Raw genomic sequence first — 18,533 nt, forward strand, 5'->3', positions numbered from 1 at the left:
GGCATGCAGGAGTTCCACCTCTTCAACCAATGGGTAGACTTGTGATCCCTTGCATGTTTCTGCAGCAGGATGGTTCCCAGGGACGAGAGCTAGTGTGGTTCCGGTCGCTGACTTCCTGGGAAAGGAAAACATGTTCGTGTGGAGTTGCGATAGTACCAGTGCATAACAGATCGGACTGCTTCTGGCAGGACTTCCTGCCAATGGGACACTGCTAGGCCTTTTGATTTAAGAGCCAGGAGTACAGCTTTCCAAACTGTGGTGTTTTCTCTCTCCACCTGGCCTTTCTCCCGGGGATTGTAACTGGTCGTCCTACTAGTGACAATGCCTCTAACCAACAAGTATTGCCGCAGTTCGTCACTCATAAAAGAGGGCCCTGATCATTGTGGATATAATTCGAGTTCCCAAAGGGGGTAAATATGCTGCAAAGCGCCTTTATGACAGTGGCTGAGGTCATGTCGGGACAGGAGATGGCAAAAGGGAATCTGGAGTACTCGTCAATTACATTCAGGAAGTATATGTTCCTGTTGGATGAGGGCAGGGGCCCCTTGAAATCGATGCTGAGTCATTCAAAGGGGTGTGTGGCCTTTATGAGGTACGACTTGTCGGGTTGGAAATACTGTGGTTTGCATTCCGCACAGACCTGACAGTGTCTGGTTAATGACCTGACATCCTCAATGGAGTATGGAAGGTTCTGGGCTTTCGCTAAGTGGAACAATCCCATGACTACGGGGTGGCAAAGGTCATCGTGGAGGGACTGGAGGTGGCCGAGATGCGTGCTGGCACACAGGGTAGGGCATTTGGGGGTCTTTGAGCTTGCCCGGCCAGTAAAGGATGTCTTAGTTGTAGCTGGAGAACTCCATTTTCCACCTCAAGATTTTGTCATTTTTGATCTTGCCTTGCAATTTCGTATTGAACATGAATACAACAGCTCATTGGTCCGTTAGCACAGTGAATCTTTTCCTGGTCAGGTAATGATGCCAGTGGCGTACTGCCTCAACAATGGCCTGCGCCTTCTTCTCAACAGAGGAGTGGCATGTCTCAGAACCATGAAGGATACGGGGAAAAAAAGGCGAGGCATACATCTTTTTGATCTCATTGACCATGTCAGCAATCCGGGAAAGGGGGTATGCGTCCAGTTGCATGAAGCAGTTGATCATTTGGCTATAGTTGATTACCATACGGGGTTTACTTCCACCCCTGACCACCATGACTTGGGCTCTCCACAGGCTGGAGCTGGGCACTTTGAACCCCTCTGCCAGGATTTACTGCACCTCGGACTTTATGAATGCCCTGTCCTCTGCACTATAGCATCTGCTCTTAGTCACTATGGGCTTACAGTCTGGGGACAGGTTCTCAAACAGCAATGGTGGAGAGACCCCAGACAAGAACCGGCTGTGGGGGGTCCGTGAGCTGGGGGCTGTTTACAGTGATGAGTGGTTTGGGGGCTCCCCTGACCACTCATCGTGACATTCCTGGTTTGACTTTGGAAGTCCAACCCCAGAAGGATCGGTCCGCAGAGTTGAGGCATTAACAGTAAATGGAAATTGTCATAATGTTTACCATGCACTGTTAACGACGCAATACAATGCGCATGGATCTCGGTAGATTTCTTCTTTGCAACCATTGATATTGTGGTGCTTGTTGGTCTGACGGAGAGAGAGAGAGAGAGAGAGAGAGAGAGAGTTTGTGAGCAGTGTCCAGGTGGATGAAGTTTTTAGTGCTTTCACTGTTGAACAGGCAGTTAGTTCATTTCCCACTTACCTCAATCTCCATCATCAAGTGGGTGATCAGATGAGGGCTGCCCTGATCCAAGATGATATACGCCTGTACTGGGTCGCTGTCGGAGATGGAGACACTTTGGTATGATGGCAGTCCCCATGTTAACCACTCAGTTGCATTGGGAGAGGTGGATGAAGTAGGTGGAAGTGGAATTGGGCAAGATGGTGATCCCCCCAGGTCACACACGCAGTCAAGCCTTTCGAGGCAAGAAGTGATGTAATTGCTGCAGGTGAAAGTGAAGTTGGGTTCGATGGCCGACCCCTGGGGGTGCACGCAGCGCTGCTCAGTAGGGAAGGCTTTGACTTGCATACTCTCTCGTAGTGTCCTTTCTTCCCGCATCCCAAGCAGGTGGCTTCTCTCACTGGGCAGTATCACTGGGGGTGCTTCTGCTGACCACAGAAGTAGTGTTACGAGCCCAGAGGACCCCAAAACGCAGCAGCAATAGATATTTACCAAGACAAATGGTTACTTAAACAAAAGTTGTTTTTAATTATCTTTAAACATGAAAACAGAATCACACTTTAACCTATCTTTATTGACTTAACTAACCTAACTTAACCCCCTTCTAATTCTAAGCCCATGTGTATGTAATGTATGTGTAAGTTCAGAAAAGTTCTTTGATTCACAGTCCAATCTCACTTTTCATTCTTCCAAGTTCGCCGGTTGTAGGCAATTCTTATACTGTGCACAGAATTTAACATTTATAAAGTTCACCAGGCTTTGGTGCTTGAAAGGTAAATGGTTACCACTCAGGAAGGTTCTTGTGGGTTTTCAGAGATAAATTTGTTGTATGCTGGACACCCACAACTGATTCCTTTTTAATCAGCCACTTCAGTGTCTTGCTGAAGAAACTTGCCCCATCAGGGTTCTCCAGATGATAACCTCTTTTAGGTCACCACAGAGTTCCTTTTTGTTTCTCTTAATTCAAGTGAAACATTAGACAGTCAGTCCTCGCCTCTTGCATGAACCACAACGGCTTTGACCAGGCTGAACTAAGCACTCACAACTCGTTTTCCAAATGGGGTTTTCCACAAGCATGCCAGCTTGTCCTGTTCCAGTCCCAGATGCTGCTGCTTACTGTAAAACTTGAACTAATCACTTTCTCAGAGAGAAAACCTGTTTTTATCTCTCTGCAAAATCACATGACTTACAGCAAATTCCACTCCAGACACTCTGCGGCTCCGACAAGTTCTTTAATCTGTTGCCTTTTCATAAACAACAATGCATAGTGAAGTCTCTTGGGCAATCTCCAAAGCTTTTGCAAAGGCTCTGGAGCCAAAATGTCTAGCATGAGCAGAGCTCCAGTATTTTAAATACAATCTGTTTTAAAGTGATTGTATGTGACCTACACTAAAAAACCTGCCCCAATTTATCTCCCCAAAACATATCTGTATACAAAACAAATACAACATAATCTGTCACAGTAGCACTTTGGGTGCTCAGGTGTGGCAGCAACAGTGGGGTTGGTGCCTCCCTGTAGGCAGTCGGTGACGCTGTCCCAAAATGGCTGTGCCCGCGGCCCGCATATGGAGGGCCCGTGGCTGGCAGTAATGGATTCAGCATTGCGGTGGGCTGAATCTAAAATCTTAATGAACTGGAGGGCTCTGCAACAGCGGCCTGTCTTCCTCTAGCAGTTGCTGACAGATATAATCGGATCTCACCTCAGCCAAACAGGTGTCCCGGATCAGCACTTCCACATACTAGTCCGCTGATACCGGGACAGGGATATTGCCCCTCCATTCTCATACCAGGACCTGAAGTAAATTATCCAGAGTCTCATGGGGTTGCTGTTTTCTCGAGGCCAGGAGGTACAATGAGTAGGCTTAGTTTACCTGCGGTCTGTAGAGGTTGCGGAGCTCGGTCACTGCTACGGAGTAAGTTGTGCAGCCCCTGATGGTCAAGTACGCATGGCAGCCGATCCACACTAGCAGTGACTTGAGTTTCTTCTCGCCAGAGTCCACGAGGTCCTCAGAAGCTTCCAGGAAGTCTGTGAAGCACTTGATCCACTGCTTGAACAGCTCTGGGGCTCCAGACGTCTGTGGGTCGTGGTCTAGTCTGTCGGGTCACAGCAGTTTGTCCATCCCGTGTGGAAAATCAAAAGTATAAATAACTCTAAAGCGTGAGAAATAGTAGGCTTTATTATACTTTAGATTTGTAGCTGGCCCGATTCCAAGTGCTCAACTGAGGACAGGGAGAGGGAGGTTGACCTTTATTCCAGGGTCTCAAGGGGAGGAGTTACCAAGGAGCGAGTCACCAGTGGGGGACAGGCCAGCGATCCATTGGCAGTTACCTATTCATATCACCACAGTGCGCCAATTTTAAACTTGCATAATTTTTAATCTCTTTATTTTCCACTTTTTTTGTCATTTGCTTGAATTCTAGATAATGGGTTTTTACTGTATATCCTATAATTTTCCTGTTTGTAAATTCTATAGATGTGGACCCATCCAAATTTGTCATGAACATTTCAGAAATTTGTTGATTTGCAGAAGCATCACAATGCAAACATTTCTATAAACCATATTTCAAAATAAGTGAGTGTATTAGAGGCTGTTAAAGCTTTTTACGCAAATCCGTTGCAATCAACAGTTCATTAATATCCAAACTAAATTATCTTCAAAAGCAATCAGGTGAACATTTTGATAACTCAGTGTCTCACTAAGTTTCACCATTAAGGTTTTGTTACTCTAGCTGTTACATTGCTGTAGCGTCACTGTTGCAAAAACTGTCTACTCTCAAGCATTGGCTCCTCTGTGTGGTGTATATGTAAATTGCATAGGATTCAAAGAACCTTCTCCATGATAATGCACCATATAAATGTGAATTGCTAGTGTCCAATAATAAATCATTGCCAAAATCTGAAGTAGTTAATGTGTAAACTTGCTGACTAATCCAAACAATTATCTGCTTTGTATTTGATGGTGCAGATTCTCTTAAGACACAAATAACTATTTTTCTTCCTAGGTTTGCCAATGGTTCTCCTCCCATGTCAAATCTGAAAACTGAATTTCCCATGCAGTATTATCCACCAGTTATGCCACCTTTCTTAAAAAAGATTCCAATAGTGGTCACCCATATCAACAGTCCAGTAGATTTCTACATTCAGTTGGTAATTATTAAATGTCTTAAATTTTTTTGTTCAGTGCATATATATTTGAAAACCTGTGTATATCTGTAGTTATTGTTTAAAATAACAGCACCATTTTGTTTAGCAATGTCGTCAACCTGCATGGTTGTTCATGCTATTCTAATGACCCTTTGAAAAATGCGGATCCTTTTCTCATTCTGCGTGTTAAGTTGGGGTTTTTACCAGACCAAGACTATTAAAAGGATCACTTATTTGTCAGCATTGGGAATGGTTTTCTGAAATTTTGAAGTACTACTGGGCTGGGGGAACTGGTGTAGGCCATTTGGTCTATTAAGTCAGCTCTGCCATTCAGTAAGATCATGGCTGATCTGACTGGACTTTGTTCCATGCATCTGGTTTTATGCACAACTCCAATCCAATTGTGACAAATGATGCAGCCTCTATGGTTTCATTCAGCTGAGAATTCTACAGATTATCCACATCACTGTCTGAAATCTCCCCTAAATCTTGAATCTATGTCCCTAGTTCTGGTGTCACCTATCCATGGAAACAACTTTTCAGTTTCTAGCTCATAATTTTATATTGCAAAAGGATCCCTTTCATTTTTTCCAAATTCCAGGGAGTATAGGTCCCAGCTCTTTTGGCTTTGGAAGACAAGTGGAGGCTCTCAGGGGTTAGGAAGATCTGAGATGAGAAGATCATCATGGATATTTTTGCAGTCATTTGAGTGCCAAGACATCGCAGAGGGCACTGGTTTAAGTGCATCCCTTAGACAATTTCCAGATATTGCAATTTGTAATGTCACAGAGGGGATAAAAGTTCATTTATCCAGAAAGCAAGTAGATGAAAATAGATGTTAGTTTGCAGAGGAATTTGAAATGACGTTCCCTACCATTATTGGTCTTGTGTACATCCAATGGTTAAGTTTATTGCTGATTAAATAGGAAGAAGGTGTAAGCTTCCTGAAGATGGATGAAAACATTTAAGTATGTATAAATGTTAAAAGTTATTAAAATGTGATCAGCTGGAAAGAAGCATTAATGGGATGAAGAAGGGAAGTTCCTTTGTCATTACTAAAATTAAAGCCTACATACATAGATGTATGGGCTATCTTGTACAAATAACAAAGTAATTGAGCTATCCTAAAATCAAGACTAGGTTACTGTTTTGATCCTTATTAAAATTTCACACTCCTAGTGTCAATGATTTTCCTTTATTTTAAAGAGAGATGTGTTTGTTTTGAGTGCAAGATTAGCATAAGCATCAGGTAATAATAGAAAAAGGAACTGTGAAATACTGAATATTTTGGAATGCATAAGAGTGTCTTAGTTTGTTTTTTTTTTGAAATGGGAGCTTATGGCTTGTGTTTCTTCTTGGTGTCTGACCAGACTGATTGTGGAACTTTCGGGTTCTCTGTGGAGTGCTTATTATTTTAAATACCAATGTGTGAATTTATCCATTGTCGATCATATCCTTGGTCAATTTATTTTTTGGGGGGTATTTTCCATGTCGTTGATATTTTCCGTTCTCAATTACAGATTGATAATGTTGATCTTCTCATTCTTGCGCAAAACATGTTTGAAGTATATACTGGAAAAGACGCCAACTTAGAGATCTTGTGCCCAGTTGTAGGGCAACCATGTGCAGCACTATTTGATGATGGAGGCTGGTATAGAGGCCAAATTAATGGTAAGTGTAATCTGCAGTAAATATTTGCAGCATTGTTGATTACTGTACCAGTTTTCTTGCCATGCCAAATGAGAAAGCTTTTTTCTTCATTAAGCTTTATAGACATGCAATTTGAGTCAAAGTACTGTTAAAAATATTGAGTTTTTGCGGAATAACAATAGTTAACCCACCGATGTTCATAATTTGGGGATGCACTCACCTAAAACTTTCATCATTGTTCCGCAGAGTTGAGGTGGCTGCATATCCTCCAGAGCCTACTTCAACCAGTTGGACCCTTGCCTTCCAGCCACATTGCTGCACATCAGCTGCAAGCTCAGTGTACCTCAGTTTCTTGCGCTCATAGGCCTCATCCACTGCATCCTCCCAGGTCACTGTAAGCTTAATTATATAAACGAGTTTGAGTGACACTGACCACAGCACAAGGTCTGGTCTGAGATTGGTTTCCATGATTTTATTTTGGAAGCAAAGCCTCTGGCCTAACTCTGCCGCCATCTTCCAATCACGTGCCCCGCCTAGCCGCCCGGAATCTGATCTTGATGTGGCGATTCCAGCTTGACCCTCACCTTCCTGGACAAATGCTGTTAATGGCCAGCGGGATAAAGGGGGAGGTAGAGCATTAACACCCGTCTGCCAATTTTCCAGCACTGCAAGACATTGTAGCACCTGGTTGTGACACCAGGTATGTTGGCCTTGAATTTGAGTCAAAGAGTACCATCAAAAATATTGAGTTTTTGCGGAATAACAATAGTTAACCCACCGATGTTCATAATTTGGGGATGCACTCACCTAAAACTTTCATCATTGTTCTGCAGAGTTGTTTGATTAATCTCATATTGCTACTTAAATAAGATCTCATATTCCAGCCTTTCACTAGACTCAGGATCACTGGCATAATGAAATGATTTTTGTCTTTTTACTCCAGAGGCCAGTATGTTCAGGTTTTGGAGAGAGGGTATTCTTGTATTTTAAGATATTAGTTTTTGTGTAACTGTATGAAAAGACCCACTTGGCCATTCCAGGCATCCTGGGAAAGGCAGGAAGAAGCTAGATCAAGCAGGGAAAACCTGTAAAATTGTATTTTGGCTCTTTCTAATGTTTATGTTTCTTAGTTTAAGTTCATCCGAAAATTTTCCATTTCAAATACAAAAATCCACATTTGCCTATAATAACAGCAATGCTTTTGTACCTACAATAACATTAATCTGTAAAATTAAATGATTTGTGCCTAAAACACAGCTCAGTAAATTTTGATCCTTAATCATTTAGAGCAGATGTTAACACGAGAATTGGGTAATGGATATCCGAAGCACAGCAACTCCAGTACCAAAAGTTGTTTTACCTGACTCCATCCAATGTTCTCAGCCTTGTTCCTGCCAATATTATTAATATTTCTACTTTCACAAACTGACATATTGCTGCCCTTTTCTTTAAAAAAATCCTTTGATAATTCTATATTCCTCAGAAGTAAATACATTAATTGAAAATAATTCTGTCGTGCCAGTTTATACTTTAAATGTATTTGTTACAAAATACCTAGTGTAATGAGAGGGGCTCTTCTGCAAAAAGACCAACAGGTTATCTCTAACATTCCACACAGCTGCGTAAAGAACGCAATATGTAGAGGATTACAATGAAAAGGGAGATTAATTAGTACCAAGCAAAAGCAGCAAGACGCCAATAGGTGTTTTTAAACTGCCCTGTAAAATGCAGATAACTAGACTGTTTGAAAGGGTCTGACATGGATAGGCACATCAGAAATCAACCAGGACTCTGCCCTACCTCGGAGTTAGGGAACCCCTTAAAACTTACCTGGGTCGCGTCCTCCCATGGCTTGAAAGTGAAAATGACCAACCCATTTACTCCTGTGATGCCAGCGCTTGAATCCCTGACAGAAGGGGAGAGAGGGGTCCCTGCGATTGGCAGGCCGGAGGGGAGGCGGTGGGGGGGGGAGTGATTGACATCTGATGGGAGGGACAGGGGAGACTTAACCGATAGTTTGCGTGACATATCATTCAATGCATCATCGCGAGGGGAGGATCCGCCTTAAATTTCCGGGTTGGCGATTTACTGGGTTAATCCTGCCCCAGCTTGAAAGATGCTGGGAGCACCATCAACCCATTTAACATACCTGGGTCCCAGGAGTCTATCCAGGTGCGGCAATTTAAAAGCACCTACTATTAAGGGGTTAATTTGGAGCCAAGTGGCTGCAGGGAAGAACCAGTCTTTCATTTTGTTGATTCATGCTTTCACACTCTTAAGCCTTCATGTTAGAAAGTTGGGTTGTTCTGTCACTTCTACATATCTCAATCTTTGAGATAGATCTCAAACTCCCTGAAACAGGACTTTGAATCCTCATTCTCTTTCTTGTATGTTTTGGCAAAGAGACCAAGTAAATATGATGAGTGTCAGTATATTTCCTCGTTCTTGAAAGTAGATGCACAGTTTATTTAATTTCAAGCTTTGGGCTTTTCAGTTTGTATATCAGGTTTCTGTTGAAAAAATAGATCATAATTAGTTTCATTCCAGATATTCAGTGTTTTCTGATCCTGATAACAATGTTTCCTTCTGTAAAGATGGACTCTGCACATCATTTAGACTACAGTAATTTGATTTATTTTTTCATTGATAGGGGGCATAGAATATAGTTGAAGTCCTAGGAGTAATCTTTAGGATTTATTCCACAAAAATAAGCTCTCTCTGCCCCTTCCATAAATAGTGAGATCACTGTGACATATTCAGCTGTCTGATCAACATTAGCCTTGTGAACTAAAATAGGGAATTGTATTAGAAGTGCATTGGGCACCAGTCAGGCCATGCGTAAACTATAAGATTTTGTAGCAGAGTTAGACTATTTGGGCGATTGAGTTTGTGCTGTCATTCAAGTCATGGCTGATGTGTTTTTCCTCTCAACCCCATTTTCATGCTTTCTCCCTGAAATCTTAACCCTAACCCTACTAAACAAGAACTTATCAACTTCTACTTTAAATATACCCAATAGGTAGAGTACAGTGTTTAGTTCTGATTGCATTTTAAACACATACAATAATTTCTTCATTTACAAAATTTATCAACATATTCTTCCAAAATCAAACCCTAATTCAATAATTGTCTATTCATATTCTTCTTTTTACATAGAAAAACTATTGGATTGTGATCCATATATACAATAATTGGTCGATGTGCTGTACAAATATAGACATTGAAATGTAAAGCCAACACAGAGCCAACAGTTCTTTCTCAACTGTAAAATAGTTATTCTTGTTTTCATTGAACTTCTTTGAGAAGTATGCCACAAGGATTATCAAACTTGTCATCTTCCTTCTTCTGCAGCTGCATGGCTTGTTGCTGGCATTCACAGCTAGAGAAAAAAGGTTTCCTTAAGTCAGGGGACTTAAGTCCGGGTTGATGGCATAAAATGGTTTTTAATTTTACAAATACCTCTTGGCAATCCTCCAACCAAATAAATTTCTCACCCTACCTAAGTAAGGTGTTTACATGTATGTAACCTTTCCCAGTTACAAACCTGCAAACATGCTGCACCACTGCAGACAAATCTCATTGGCTTCCACCCTAGTATTAACCATTTTGTCTATTACATTCCCTCTCCTAAAGTTCCTTTTCATAAACCAGAATCTTGCTGGAAATGTGCCAAAGTGGTGGCACTGCCAGAGCTGTTGCTGGCATGGACATAGTGAGTTAGTGCTCTTCTGCCAGGTCCTACTGCCTTGTTGTGATGCTTAGGGCCCCACACTGTATTTAAATGGCCTGTTAAAGGGGCTAGTGAAAATGTTATAATATCTTTCAAACCTTGAAGGTCCAGCTGACTGGTGCAGGACACCAGAAACAGGAAAGCACTTTACGTGAAGAAAGAGGTCTGGGATATGATCCTCCAGGGAAGGTGACCAAAGTAGTGGACCAGCGAAGGGCTCAGCAACTGAAGAGCCCACATAACTGCAGGCTGCTGGAGACTGGTGGCTGAAAGAACTTGTACCAGCCTGCAGGCTGCTGAAGACAGGTATCAGGATTTATAAGCATCTTGATGAAAAGAGGAGATCTTGAAGGGCCATAGGTGCTGAACTTTTCATGATCATATTGGAAGTTCAGAACTGGGATCTCTGGTTCACCAATGGATTGGACAGGAGACTATGTGACTGCAGAGGTTGTGGACAAGCTGGAGGCAAATCCATGGACAGTCATTTTCTATAAAGGGACTCTCTTTTGCCTCACTTTTATTGTTGTGGGAACTGGGAAATGCTAGTGGTGTCTTTACCTTTACAGCTGGCAAAAGTTAACAAATTTTGTGTATTACATGTCAATAAAGAAATCGTAAAAGGTGTCCTTGAATTTTTCTCTTGGTTTTTCTGTTCTCTTTTTTCTTTCGAGTTGCTACCTCTAGTCTGGGCCAAACTTTCTTCCTTCATGTAAAATACTCAATAAAGAATAATTAAATGCTGCCATTAATAAATAGATTTACAAAAGCCATATATTTAGGTAATATATATCCAAAATTTACTTTTGAATTTGCTTTGTATTTTAAGTTTTATTACTCTGGAGTTTCACTTTTGTATATGCTTAAAGCTTTGCAGTGTTTAGAGGACTTAAAATATTTTTTTTCAGGGTTGCCCGGGCATAGAGAAGTTGACGTAAAATATGTAGACTATGGCAACACTGCAAGAATACCAGTGGGAAATATACGAAAATTAAAAGGAGACTTCTTAACTTTACCAATACAGGTATGTATTGCCCTAATGTACAAACTTAATATAAGATGATTAGCATGCCATGCAAGGAATGCAAGTTTATTCATCCAAATCCAATGAAATCTCCACGTTTGTACATCTGATTTGTACTCCGATTATCCAAGATTCTCATTTATCCAAAATATTTTTGGACCCGGGAGTGATGTCTGTTCGCTTCCAAAAAATTTGGCCATGCAGCATCCAAAGAAAGTAAAAGGCAGTCAACATTTTAGGCTTGAGCTCTTCTTCAGAAAGCCTGAAAATAAAGCAGACATCTGAATAAAAAGGTGGAAAGTTGGTAGGAACACAGGTTAACAGGTTAACAGGTAAGAGGTAATGGGTAGATTCAAATGGGAGGGTAGAAGAGAAAGAACTGAAGTGATGGAGGAAGAGGGCAGAGGGCCAAGCATAGGGGGACACGGACCTCTTTGCAGAGGACCCCTTCTGTTGTAATATTTTATCGATGAATTAACTATTGTTTTTGACAGCTGGTTGTAAAACGTGTTGGTACAAGAAGTGAAGCAATTTCTTGCAAGAGAGATTATGCATGTCACCTTGTGGAGTCATGGGATTTTGATTCCAACATTTTTATCATGGTTTTGCCTCCTGACACAATTTTTGCATCCAATGGGCTTGGGAGTTTTTCCAAGTTTTACTACACCAGGAAGCCATTCAAGCAGACACCAGATGCAAGTGCAAAAGGAGACTGCAGAATCTGAAGTGTATGAAAGTAGATCAAATCCACTTACATTAGCATCATTTTAGAGGCTTAGGAGGACAAACCTTTAAATTTGAATCCTGTTGACAAGAACTCTGACTTGAGTGTCAATGACTTCAAAGGTTTATTCACCAACAGTAGTGATTTGATCACTACTGGGAGGTGGGGGATTTGAATGTAGAGAATGAGGAGCTATTGATTCCAACCAACAAGAATCTAGAAATCAAACAATTTTGCACCAGTGACATTAGGCACTTTCAAGCAGGGAAAACACCCATCTGTAAAGGCAGAGGTTCTTTGCCCTTACGCCTAAAGACTTCCCTCTCTGAATGTGCTGTGACTGGTTCTGAGGCACCAATTCCAACACTTCTCGGGGAAGGGTAATCATTGGAGTGCTGAGCTCCACCGCCTGGCCTCAATGTACAGCCGCTGTAAGCAGCTGGTTAGGGGTGGGCTGATGACACTGTCAGCCCATGATGCATCTCACCCCTCTCCCTCCACGACCCCCTCAAGGCAGGGGCAGCAGGCGGCAGCTGTCGGGGCAGTGGGGGCTGGCGGAAGCCATTGGGGCAGTGTGGGCCAGTAGGAGCTGTCAGGGGGTAGCCAATGGGGGTTGTGATAGCCTCACCAGGCCACTTCAGCCTTCAGGGCCTCTCTCTGTGGCTCAAAACGTGGCACAGCAATAGATGTCTTCCCTACCCATAATCCACCATGCAGCTGGAACTGTTCTGGGAGACAGAGTGGTTCCAACTCCAAGGGGGATTATGGGTAGGGAAGATGGCCATTGCTCTGCCGTATATTTATGACGGGTGGCACTACAGCACCAGTTTCCCCACCACCATTGGCTCTAGAGGGTGCTGCAAGGCGCCTCTCAATATGAATGCAATGCTGGAGCAGCCTTTTAGGGTTAAGATAAGTTTTAGGCTGTCGATCTGCTCTTGTAGCCGGCCTCCAGGCGGAGGCATGACATTAAATGGCATACTGAGGAAGAAGAGACTGAGCCTGCTAAGCCAGCCTTTACCGCTAAAGTCATTCAGGTTATATGGCTTAAAAATTGAGACTTCATGGAAAGGCATGTGAATATTGGACCAACTCTCTTTATGTTATAAGGAACTGATCAGGAAAGTGATGCAGCAGAGGATCACATTCAAATCTCAGCCTGCCTCTTCAGAGACTGACTATCTCTTGTGAGGAAGAGCCGCATGACCTTCAATGAGATCAATAATTTTTCTGGTATAAAAAGATTTATTATTTTGTAGCTTCAAGTAATTGTAATTTATGGTTTAATATTTTAATAAATCTATTATTCAGTTGTATTTAAAATATATCCTTTTACTTTGAAATACATTTTCCAAGTTTAGGGTGGCACAGGTTGTGTAGCAGTTAGTGCTACACTAATGCACAAGTGACCCAAATTCAAATCTGCCACTGTCTGTAAGGAGTTGATATTTTTCCCCATGTCAGTGTGGATTTCCTTTGGGTGCTCTGGTCTCCTTCCACATTCGAAAGATGTGCAGGGATAGTAGGTTAATTGATAAAGTCAGACGGGAACTGCCAACCCTGTTGGGGGTTTGATAATGTTTACTGTACCTAGCCTGACTACCTATCACCTAGGATGATGAGGTTCCACTTGGCAGAAGAGATGAGAACTTGTGTCAAGATGTTGAAAAAAAATTGATTAATGTGTGAGTGTAATGGTACATAGTTGCTTGTGGTGCATTTTAATCTTGTAGTTATTAAAGCTGTTAAGGTGAAATTTCAAGATTTATATATTACAGCATCACTGTTAAATTTATACTTGGATTTATTGGACTAAATGATGCAGAGTCTATTGTGCCTGTGAATCTCATTCAAAGTTTGCAAGAGGGAGGTTTATGTTTCTTTTCTGTTTCACTCACTCTCCAAATCCTTAGCATTTAGATGTGAGGATTTTTAGACCACATAGATGTTATGTATTGATCCCATGTGTTACTTTTAATATGGGGACAGGTATAGTAAGTACATGATGAGCCTGCAGCATTGTTTGTGTTTATATAAATGTTTTCACTTTGATGCTGCCACAAAGCAAATTTTGTGAAATGTTCATGACAATAAATTATGTGTCTGATTGACCCTTGGAGATTTTGCAATCCCTCAACTAAAAACTTTCATTTTTTTTTCCAAAATTCATAATTCATACTCTAGGATTGATTAATTCTTTTTGGATGGGACTCTTAATCCATGTGTAGTCTTCTCAGATTATGCCAGTATTTTGATCTCTGATTATGCACCATTATTATTAGACCTCCAACTATCCAATTACCCTATTAACCCACCGCACTGGATATTTAATTCTCTCCTCTACTGACGAAAAATTTTGTGAATTTATATTAGATTTTATCAACAAAATTTCCTTTCTGATAACGCAAATGAGCCAACTTCCTACTTTGGGAGTGACTTAAATGATTTTGAGGGTTCAAATAATTTCATATTCAGCTTCATTAAGTAAGAAAGTAGGATTAATGAACTAGTATCTGGTCTCAATGAAATGGATCAACTTTGCGCAGTTTGTTCATCCCCAGAATTATACAAGCAATGTCTTGAGTGACCAGTGAAGTTTGATCTTGTATCGTGAAGTTTGATCTTGTATCAACCACACAGGCAGGGTGTTTATTAATGAAAACTCGAGCTTCATATTACGAACATGGTGATAAGGCAAGTTGCCTATTGGCCCACCAATTAAAACAACAGGCTGTATCTCAAGGCTGATATACCAAATTAGAAACTCCTCTAATAACATAACATCAGACCCCAAGGAAATTAATGCTACTTTTAAACCTTTTTTTCATTACTCTATAAATCTGAATATGCTTCTAATGACGCAAAAATGAGCTTGTTTCTTAACAATCTTGCAACTCTGATCATTGACCCCCCCCCTCCCCCCCGTCCCAATCTTGGTTAAGGAACTGGACGCTTCACTCACTCAGGAAGAGATTACATTATCAATTAAATCAATATAATCTCCTAGAGCTCCAGACTTTGATGGATTTCCAGTGGAAAGGTATAAAAAATTTAATGATAAATTATGGAGCATGGAGATTTAACAACTACTTTAGCTCAAGCATCAATAATTTTCCTTCTTTGCATAATGCTGATGTTAAAGTGTTAACCAAGGTCAAAGCATTTTGATTAGAAAATGTGTTTCCAAAGATCATAACCAAAGACCAGAATGGTTACATAAAATAGCGTCACTTGTCCTTTAGCATCTGTACATTCTTCAACATTATCTATTCTAAACACTCAACAAAGTTTCCTGAAGTAGTAATTTCACTAGATACTGGAAAAAGCCTTTGATAGGGTAGAGTGGAAGTATCTTTTTGAAGTATTAAAGAAATTTGGATTTAATAACAAGTTTATCTTTTGGATTCGTCTTCTACACTCTGCACCTCAAGCATCTACAAATTTGCTGATGACACCACAAACGGAAATGATGAAACATACAGGATGGAGATAGATTAACTCATTGAATGGTGTCACAACAACAACCTTGCACTCAACATTAGCAAAACCAAGGAAATGATTGTGGATTTCAGGAGGAAGTAGAGAGGGTCAAGAATTTCAAATTCCGAGGTGTCAACATCTCCGAAGGTCTGTCAAGGAACTTCTTTGTTGATGCAATCGTGAAGAAGGCTCACCAGCGGCTATACTTTGTGAGATGTTTGAAGAGATTTGGTGTCAACGAAGACCCTCAAACACTTTTACACGTGGAGAGCATTCTGGCTAGTTGCATCATTGCTACAGAGGTGCCAATGTTCAGGACAAGAAAAAACTCCAAAAGGTTATTAACTTCATCTGAGACATCAAAGGCACCAGACTTCACTCCATCAAGAATGTCTACAAGAGGTGGTCTTTAGAAAGCAGCCTCTATCCTCGAAGACCCCTACCACCCAGGCAATGTCCTCTTCACTCTGCTACCATCGGGGAAGAAAGTACAGGAGCCTAAAGACAAGCACTCAGTGGTGCAAGGACAGCTTCTTTCCCACTGCTATCAGATTCCTGAATGATCAATGAACCAAAGATACTTCTTTACTTTGACTTTGCGTTACCTATTTTTTAATTTAATTTGGTAAGGTGGGTTTATATGAATGCTTACATTGTGATGTTGCTGCAAAACAAATTCTGATTCTTATCTGTTCTCACAGGCAATATTCATTCCAATTATTTTGCATTAGAACATGGTATCCAACAAAGGTATTCTCTATCTCTTATTTTCACCATTGCAATCAAGCCACTATCAATTATGTTACAGTCTTCCCCTACCTTTAAAGAGACTGTTCAAAATGGATTAGAAAAGAGAGTTTCACTATATGCAGATGATTTGCTGCTGTTTGTAACTGAGAGATAGCAGACAGCTGCAAGAAACATAAGATTGTGGTAGTAGGAGATATGAACTTTCGACAATTAACTGGGACTTCCATACTGTAAGAAGGTTGGATGGCTTGGAGTTTGTCAAATGTGTTCAGGAAAGTTTTCTGAATCAATATATAGAAGTACCAACTAAAGAGGGTACGATACTGGATCTCCTAGTAGGGAACAAAACAGGGCAGGTGGCAGAATTATGTGTAGGGAAAAATTTTGGGTTCAGTGATCAGAATGCCATTAGTTTCAAGTTAATTATGGAGAAGGATAGAGCTGGGCCTTGGGTTGAGATTCTAAATTGCAGAAAGGCCAATTTTGAGGAAATGAGAAAAGATCTAGAATGCGTGGATTGGGTTAAGTAGTTTTCAGACAAGGATGTACAAGGTAAGTGGAGGGCCTTCAAAGGTGAAATTTTGAAAGTACAGTTTGTATGTTCCTGTCAAAATTAAAGGCAATGTTAGAAGCCATAGGGAAAATTGGTTTTCGAGGGATATTGAGGATCTGGTTTGGAAGAAGAGAGAGATGTATAGCAGGTATAGGCAACATAGAGTAAATAGGTACTTGAGGAGTATAAAAAATGAAAGAAAAACCTCATGAAATATATCAGGAAGACTACAGGTATATTAAGAACAAAAGGATAGAAAGGGACAAAATTGGTCTGCTGGAAGATCAGAGTGGTCAACTTTGGAGCCTAAAGAGTTGGGGTACTTCTTAAATGAGTTTTTTTTTACATCAGTATCAGAGGACTTCGGAAATGGGCACAGAATCGTGGGATGTAAGGAGAACTAGCAGTGAGGTTATGGAACCAATACAGATTAAAGAGGAGGAACCACTTGCTGTCTTAAAACAAATAAGGGTGGATAAATCTCCAGGGCCTGAAAATATTCCCCTGAACCTTAAGGAAGGATAGTGTAGAAATTGCTGGGGCCCTGACAGAAATATTTAAAATGTCCTTACCCGTGGGTGAGGTGCTGGAGGATTGGAGGGTAGCTCACATTATCCTGTTGTTTAAAAAAGGCTCCAAAAGTAACCATGGAAATTATAGACCTGTGAGCCTGACGTCACTAATTGTAAATTATTGGAAGGTGTTCTAAGAGATTGGTATATAAATATTAGGATAGACAGGGACTGATTAGGGATAGTCAACATGGCTTTGAGCTTGGTAGGTTGTGTATAACCAATCTTAGTTTTTTGAAGAGGCCACCAGGAAAGTTGACAAAGGAAAGGCTGTGGATATTGTCTACATGGACTTTAGTGAAGCCTTTCACAAGGTCCTGCATGGGAGGTTAGTCAGGAAGGCTCAGACGTTAGGTATTCATGATGAAGTTGTGAAATGGATTCAACAATGGGGGATGGGAGAAGCCAGAGAGTAGTGGTGGATGATTGCTTCTCAGACTGGAAGCCTGTGACTAGTGGTGTGCCTCAGGAATTGGTGCTTGGACCATTGTTGTTTGTCATCGATATCAATTACCTGGGTGATAATGTGGTAAATTGGGAGGCATTGTGGACAGCGAAGAAGGTTTTCAAAGCTTGCATTTGGGATCTGGAACAGCTGGAAAAATGGGCTGAAAAATGGCAAATGGAATTTAATGCAGACAAGTGTGAGGGTGTTGCATTATGGAAGGACAAACCAAGAAAGACAAACCAAGGTAAATGATAGGACACTAAGGAGTGCAGTAGAACAAAGGAATCTGGGAATAAAAGAGACATAATTCCCTGAAAATGGCCCCACAGGTCAATAGGGTTGTAAAGAGAACTTTTGGCATATTGACCTTCATGAATCAAAGTATTGAGTTATAGGAGTTGGGATGTTATGGTAAAGTTGTGGCAGACATTGGCGAGGCCAAATTTGGAGTATTGTGTGCAGTTTTGGTCACTTAACTACAGGAAAGATATCAATAAGATAGAAAGAGTGCAGAGAAGATTTACTAGGTTGTTGCCTGGACTGCAGGAACTGAGTTACAGGGTAAGGTAAAACAGGTTAGGACTTTATTCCCTGGAGTGTAGAAGAATGAGGGGAGATTTGTAGAGGTATTTAAAATTATGAGGGGGATAGACAGAATAATGTAGATAGGATTTTTCCACTGAGGGTATGTGAGAAAAAAACCAGTGGAAATGGGTT

General features: G+C 41.1%; 1 protein-coding gene across 1 annotated transcript in view; it reads left to right on the plus strand.

Moving 5' to 3' along the window:
* Positions 1–18,533, plus strand: part of rnf17 (ring finger protein 17) — a 174,729-nt gene that overhangs the window by 59,197 nt on the left and 96,999 nt on the right. The window contains exons 14-16 of the mRNA XM_069891323.1: positions 4,744–4,888; positions 6,406–6,556; positions 11,174–11,289. Coding sequence (XP_069747424.1) covers positions 4,744–4,888; positions 6,406–6,556; positions 11,174–11,289 — 412 coding nt within the window. The remainder of the gene's footprint in view (positions 1–4,743; positions 4,889–6,405; positions 6,557–11,173; positions 11,290–18,533) is intronic.

The sequence above is a fragment of the Narcine bancroftii genome, chromosome 7, assembly GCF_036971445.1.
Source record: "Narcine bancroftii isolate sNarBan1 chromosome 7, sNarBan1.hap1, whole genome shotgun sequence".
Lineage (NCBI taxonomy): Eukaryota > Metazoa > Chordata > Chondrichthyes > Torpediniformes > Narcinidae > Narcine > Narcine bancroftii.